At 45.8% G+C, this 7500-nt stretch overlaps 1 protein-coding gene across 3 annotated transcripts in view; it reads right to left on the bottom strand.

The window, feature by feature from the left end:
- LOC310794093 (dynamin-2-like) overlaps window positions 1-7500 on the bottom strand; it is a 31658-nt gene that overhangs the window by 16970 nt on the left and 7188 nt on the right. For all 3 annotated transcript variants that reach the window (XM_083655982.1, XM_083655983.1, XM_083655984.1), the window contains exons 3-8: window positions 7434-7500; window positions 6777-6980; window positions 4770-4868; window positions 4452-4612; window positions 3086-3228; window positions 86-221 (exon numbers count right to left, since the gene is read on the bottom strand). The exon at window positions 7434-7500 is cut by the window's right edge and continues 83 nt beyond it. In XM_083655982.1, coding sequence (XP_083512108.1) covers window positions 86-221; window positions 3086-3228; window positions 4452-4612; window positions 4770-4868; window positions 6777-6980; window positions 7434-7500 — 810 coding nt within the window. The remainder of the gene's footprint in view (window positions 1-85; window positions 222-3085; window positions 3229-4451; window positions 4613-4769; window positions 4869-6776; window positions 6981-7433) is intronic.

The following is a 7500-nucleotide window of genomic DNA, read 5'->3' as shown; positions in this document are numbered from 1 at the left end:
TCTTCTTCTAAGAGGCCTCTAAGTGGTCTCTGAGGTGTCATCCTACAGGGATCATAATAAAGTGTCAGGCAGAGCGGCTGCTTACCTTCACCAGCTCGAAGGGGAAGCGCTCGTGGAAGATGCGGTTGATCTTGGCTCCACCAGACAAGTGGGAGGTGTCCACCTGGTCCCCGGAGCCCTCGATGCACTTCTCAAAGTCCACACCAAACTGCTGCACCATCCTGCAGATTGTGCACACAGCAGTTATCACACTGTTTTTAGCTGTTTCAAACATGTCCTGCAAATTAGAGCCGTGCCAAAATCATCTGCGCCCCAAAATGCCTGAGCAAACGGGATTTGGGCGGTCTTAACTACCAGAATTATTCACAGGCGTGGCCAGGCAAGGCTGGGCATTACGTCAATCAAAACCAATCAGATTCTCGTCTCGCAATGGCTGTTTGCGCGAGGCATGCAATATGCTGTAATTCTCTCCATGCGTAATAGAGTGTACTCACTCGTGCGAGGACAGAGAGAGCTTATTGACACAGATCGTCTGTGGTGCCAACGAGCCTCCGGCTTATGAAGGTAAATAGCCTATGTCCATTGTCCAACAGGTTTTCTCAATTCATTTCCCTCTTTGTGATGTGATAAAAGTTTCTCAGTGAGTTATAGTTGATTGCCTCACTGAATTATCTGCTAATACCCAATTTTAGCAGCATAATTTGATGTCTTGGCGTGGCAAGGCCTGTGTGTAATGACATATCCAAAAGGAATTCCACTTTCCACTGACTGCGCTGCACGGAGATTGCGGCTGCGCTCCCAGCGCAGAGAGGTACTTGTAAGAGGTCCTTTTCAAAGCTCAGCGCAAAGTAATTGCGCGCTGCTGACGATAGGGTAATGCCATCTATCACCACATTTTAGCGCTGAAACGCCTGCTTTGGCATGGGGCAGCCAATGCCCAGTACAATTATCACAGGCATGCGCTTGTGTCCGCCCCAAATTTGCATTGGCGTTAAACGAGCGTAAACGCTAAATTAGCGCTTTTGGGAAGATAGAGCCCCGTGTGTGTTGACACTTCCATGATGTTTACTGTTGTCGCCTCACAGTCAGAAGGTCCTGAGTTCGATTCTCGCCTGGAACACTGTGGGCGCTGTGGTTGTGTTCCCCCCCATATCCTCAGTGCCTACTGCCCAGGTGGGTTATCTCGTCGTAAGGGCCTTTCTCTCTGTGTGGAGTTTGCATGTTCTCCCTGTACCCCCCCAGGGGGTTCCTCTGTATATAACCCCCCCACTAAAAACATGCAAAAGATCAGATTGTCATCGTCATCCGACCAGTGACGACAACATCCGAAGTTGGTCCCCGGGCGATGTACGAGAAAGCGACCACTGCTCCTGGCCTGCCCCCCCGGAGGAAAGGACATGCCTGGATGGGTTAAATGCAGAGGACACTTTTCACCGGCCACCGCCAGCATGAGTGTGTTGTGGCCGCATGCATGTGTTGTGGTGTTCGTGTGACAATAAAAGACGGGCTTGTCCGTTACGAGAGTTTTTTTTTACGAGAGAGAAAACATACAACATTTAAAAAACACACAGGCGAATCAAAACGAAAATAGAAAAGAACTAACTGGAGCAGGGCCTTGGTCTTAAAGAGAAAAGAACTGACTGGAGCAGGGCCTTGGTCTTAAAGAGAAAAGAACTAACTGGAGCAGGGCCTTGGTCTTAAATAGAAAAGAACTAACTGGAGCAGGGCCTTGGTCTTAAAGAGAAAAGAACTGACTGGAGCAGGGCCTTGGTCTTAAATAGAAAAGAACTGACTGGAGCAGGGCCTTGGTCTTAAAGAGAAAAGAACTGACTGGAGCAGGGCCTTGGTCTTAAAGAGAAAAGAACTGACTGGAGCAGGGCCTTGGTCTTAAATAGAAAAGAACTGACTGGAGCAGGGCCTTGGTCTTAAATAGAAAAGAACTGACTGGAGCAGGGCCTTGGTCTTAAAGAGAAAAGAACTGACTGGAGCAGGGCCTTGGTCTTAAAGAGAAAAGAACTGACTGGAGCAGGGCCTTGGTCTTAAATAGAAAAGAACTGACTGGAGCAGGGCCTTGGTCTTAAAGAGAAAAGAACTAACTGGAGCAGGGCCTTGGTCTTAAAGAGAAAAGAACTGACTGGAGCAGGGCCTTGGTCTTAAAGAGAAAAGAACTGACTGGAGCAGGGCCTTGGTCTTAAATAGAAAAGAACTGACTGGAGCAGGGCCTTGGTCTTAAAGAGAAAAGAACTAACTGGAGCAGGGCCTTGGTCTTAAAGAGAAAAGAACTGACTGGAGCAGGGCCTTGGTCTTAAAGAGAAAAGAACTGACTGGAGCAGGGCCTTGGTCTTAAATAGAAAAGAACTGACTGGAGCAGGGCCTTGGTCTTAAAGAGAAAAGAACTGACTGGAGCAGGGCCTTGGTCTTAAAGAGAAAATAACTGACTGGAGCAGGGCCTTGGTCTTAAATAGAAAAGAACTAACTGGAGCAGGGCCTTGGTCTTAAAGAGAAAAGAACTGACTGGAGCAGGGCCTTGGTCTTAAATAGAAAAGAACTGACTGGAGCAGGGCCTTGGTCTTAAATAGAAAAGAACTGACTGGAGCAGGGCCTTGGTCTTAAAGAGAAAATAACTGACTGGAGCAGGGCCTTGGTCTTAAATAGAAAAGAACTAACTGGAGCAGGGCCTTGGTCTTAAAGAGAAAAGAACTGACTGGAGCAGGGCCTTGGTCTTAAAGAGAAAAGAACTGACTGGAGCAGGGCCTTGGTCTTAAAGAGAAAATAACTAACTGGAGCAGGGCCTTGGTCTTAAAGAGAAAAGAACTGACTGGAGCAGGGCCTTGGTCTTAAAGAGAAAAGAACTGACTGGAGCAGGGCCTTGGTCTTAAATAGAAAATAACTGACTGGAGCAGGGCCTTGGTCTTAAATAGAAAATAACTGACTGGAGCAGGGCCTTGGTCTTAAATAGAAAATAACTGACTGGAGCAGGGCCTTGGTCTTAAAGAGAAAAGAACTAACTGGAGCAGGGCCTTGGTCTTAAATAGAAAAGAACTGACTGGAGCAGGGCCTTGGTCTTAAAGAGAAAAGAACTGACTGGAGCAGGGCCTTGGTCTTGCGCGTGGGGTCGTCAGGACGGAAGTTCTTGTATTCCTCCACCTCCTTCTCCAGTGACAGCATCTGGCTCTGGAGCTTACTGCGTAACCCGGGCAACGTGTCCCGGATGTGGTTGGTAAGTTGCTGGGGGAGAAACAAAAGAGAAACGGAGAAAGATCCAAATCTCAGGAGATAAAAGAGTTTGATTGTTGTGCATAAAAATCAAAAGAGGTACAACTAGTGTACACAACTAAAAGAGGAAAATCTGCAAACAGGGTGCGGAACTAGCTTTTTTGCTTACCTGCTAAAAACAGACAAAATATTACTCGCAAAAAAATTAACAAAGAATAAATAGAAACTTTTCTCCGAAATGTATCACCCTACCCATTTCCAATGCTGATTAATGAACAGAATCAGGTACTTTGTGTTCAATTTAAAGGTCCCATTCCGTGCAAAAGCTGTTTTTACTTGTAAATGCATATATACTGCTGTCATCCCTCCCTGTAATGAGTGGTCACAACCTCAGAACTGCCACAGTTGGATTTGTCCCTATCCAGCTTCCCCCTGCAGTCTCCTCCAAGCCACACCCCCAAACGCTTCGTTTGCCCAGAGGGGATTTGGGACGTCACGAGCTTCCTCACGCATACTGCGCGGGTCTCTCTCACACAAGCTACCTGCACCATTTTGTCTATAGCCACAAAATTAACACTTCTAGCTGGAGCTACGCCAACTGTACGTGATCCAGCAACTGCAGAAGTGCATTCGGTAAGTCTAGGCATTTTGAGATGTCCTCTTTAGCGTAGTAACCGTTAAGTTAACGATAACTCGCAACCTAGCGTGCTGGTCCACAGACGCTAATCTGATTGGCCGCTGGGAGCCTGGGGCGGGCTCTCCCTCAGTGGCCAATGGGAACTGTTAGTTCTGAATATATTATAGAAACAGACCGTTCTTGGGAAGCGACGAGATGAGGAAGTGAGAACTCCGTCACAACAAACGGGGTTGCTATATTTTCGACAAATTAATCCAGAATCATGTTTTATGGACCAGAGACACATGTTTTTAAGAGGTTACAGCTGCACGAATTGGGACCTTTAAAACAAACTTGTGCACTCACTTATTCAATGGCTTACATTTGTAATTCACCATGAAGTGCAACATATTTCAAATGTCAAGAGAGCATTTTGAAGCAACCCCAGTTTGTATTCCCAGAGGGAATATTTCCAGCCTTGCATTTTCGTTTGAAAATCAAACTAAAATGTGTGTGTGTGTGTGTGTGTGTGTGTGTGTGTGTGTGTGTGTGTGTGTGTGTGTGTGTGTGTGTGTGTGTGTGTGCGTGTGTGTGGTATGTGATGGAGTATGTGTGTTACCTGGTTGAGTGCCTTCTGCAGGTGTGGGGTGCCCATGCGTTCAGCCATGTGTCTGTATCCTGGGTGGGAGAGGAAGAACTTCCTCTCTGCAGCCAGAGCAGCACCGATGTCTTTCCTCCCATCGATGTCCTTCTGACTGCGGTTCACCACCCCGATGTAACCTACAGTACAGAAGCACAGCAGAAGAACATTCACACGTCAATGTGTAGCAATGACCCCCCCCCCCCCCCCAGCCACTGCTACACAGGGCAAGACAGACATTTTTCCAGCTGGTAAGATATGACAAATAATGTGCGGTCCCTCTGTCCTCGGTCTCACCCCTGCGGAGCGGCAGTAGTTTGTTCTCCAGGATGTCCCGTGCGTCCGTCCCCTCGTCCATCAGGTCCAGCTTGGTGATCACACCGATAGTCCGTAAGCCTGGAGACAGCGGTTATTTTCCATGCTAACATGTTTAAACAAGTTTGACATTAGGGCTTGGTTAAAAAAAAAAATCAATATATCAATATCGAATCGATATTCATTTGAAAAACTGATATCGATTCATAAATCCCAATATCGATCTTTGAATACAATGCCTTTTCCTGTGGATGGTTGAAGCTTTAACCCCCGTTAGACTTGCGTGGTTTGGTTCTTAGCGCGATGAGGTCTCATAAACATCTGTAAACATTAATATTTGTAATAATGCACCAGGTTAGAGGGGCTCCTTGTACAATTTACAGCATTAGTTCTTTATTGAGAATCTCTTCCATATCCGAGCAAAATTGGTATTGCAACTGAAATATCGATATTGAATCGTATCGTATCAAATCGCAAATCGGATCGGAATCGTATCGAATCAGGATATCAGTGGTGATACCCAGCCCTATTGGAGATAGGATTTTGACCATTTTCACAGATCAATCAACAACATGACTCTGAATTATGAATAAATCCATCTTATTAGTAGTCTATTAGTAGTTTCTAAAAGTTTCTTGACTTTTTTGAACATCTGTGTAGGCTGCAGAACACACTGTTTAATAGATCATAAAAATGAGGGCTCATCTGCTAGCAATGCAGCTGAGGAAGAAAGTGTAGACCCACTTCTGTCAAGCATGACATTAATATATAAAGCAAATTACAGTATGGTTAAGTAGGCAGAACAAATTGCCTGCGTTCACACTATGAGTATGCATAGTCTATCTATGCATTCACACTGATGTGGCAATTGTATAACTGCAGCACTGTCTTAGGCAGCAGCAAAAGCAGTTACCGTCTGATAACTTATATTTGATTTTGATCTCTTGAAATGGGTATTATGTTCCCAATGAGTTTGCTAAATGCCTCCCAATTAATGATCCTCCTGCATCACTTCTGGCTAATTCTTCCTCTTTTTAATGATACTTTTAGTCATCCTCATTAAATAATGTCATGCTGCAAGGGAAGCTTTTCATCATACAACTGTTAATCATGCTGATGAGCCAGCTCAGACGATACAGTGCCAAGGCAAAGATGAATAGAAGGAACAGGCATTACATTAGCTTAGATTGTACCAAATTAGATTCTACAAAATCAGAGCAAGGTAGGATCAGAAGTAAAGAAACGTCAACAGTAAAAGTAATTAAAAAGATGCAAATAAATAATGCCAAAACAACACGATCCCATGCACACCCACACACAGGGCCGCTGCTGGCCATTTGGGTGCCCTAAGCGTAATTGTTTTGTGGTGCCCCCCCCCCCCCCCCCCGCAAAATACACAACTGCAATCCTAAAACCGAATACTTATTCATACAGTTAATTTACTATATTTCCTGGGATCATAATTCAGGCCGGGCATTAGATACCAAGCAGGCCAGGCCGATACGGGCCGATGTGCGTGCCGGCGCCTGAAAAATTTGGGCCGTTTGAAGCCCAATTTGGGCCGTTTGAAGCCAGATTTGGGTCGTTTGAAGCCAGATTTGGGCCAGTTGAAGCCAGATTTGGGCCGGTTGAAGCCAGATTTGGGCCGTTTGAAGACCAATTTGGGCCGTTTGAAGCCCAATTTGGGCCGAGTCCAATTTTACAATGAGATGCACGCACTTTAACCCTGAATAAAGTAATAAAACCACTAGTAAACCAGTAGGCGGCGCCTGGCCTGCTGTTCAGTGAGTGGCCTGACTGCGGGCACCAAATTCTTTTTTTTTTTTTTTTTTTTTCAGGCCCTTAAGAGCACATGATGCCCTATGCAGTCTGCATACTCTGCGTATAGGGTGCGGCGGCCCTGCCCACACACCTCAACTAAAACACACACACACACACACACACACACACACACACACGTGCACGCATGCACACTTTTCCCGGGCCTACCCTGAGGGTCCACCTCCTTAGAGATCTTGAGGGCGTCAGAGTTGGCCAGGTCGGTGTTGGCCGGTGTGACAGCCAGGATCAGGCAGCTCTCCTTAGTGATGAACTGCATCAGCATGTCTCTGATCTGCTGCTCGATGTCCACCGGCTGGTCCCCAACGGCTATCTTGGTCATCCCCGGCAGGTCGATGAGGGTCAGGTTCATCACTGAGTCAAGGCGGGAGGGGGGGGGGTAGAAGAAGTGAGTGAGTGTGTACAGATTGTGTATGTTTCGCATAAATTGCATTTGGGTACATAAATAAATACACACAAGTATTGGCTGCTCAATTAATTGTGCATTATCATATATTGAGATTGTAGTTTGCACAGCTAATAATCACAGACTATTATTGATTTGAAAATATTGAAAACAATTCATTTCATTGTTAACATCCAACTGTAGTTGAAAATATTCAGCGTTGAATAGGACGTCATAGAAAGATCATGCAGTCAAATAATTTTGGTCCTCAACTCATCTGGACTAAATAATCCCTAAATAATAATCTAACAGACTAATAACTTCGAAAATAACCTGGATTACCATTTTTAGCCACAACCATAAACCCTTTGTTTGTGTGCGCGTGACGTGTGTGCGTATGCGTGTGTGCGTGTGTGCATTACCGTTAGGGGAGTAGACCCGGAGGTTGATGGGGACGGCGGAGATGCCCTTGTTGGATCCAGTGATGCG

This window comes from Poromitra crassiceps (genome assembly GCF_964638095.1).
Source record: "Poromitra crassiceps genome assembly, chromosome: 19".
Lineage (NCBI taxonomy): Eukaryota > Metazoa > Chordata > Actinopteri > Beryciformes > Melamphaidae > Poromitra > Poromitra crassiceps.
Note: the sequence above shows the minus strand (reverse complement) of the source record. Positions and strands in the feature narration are given on the sequence as shown.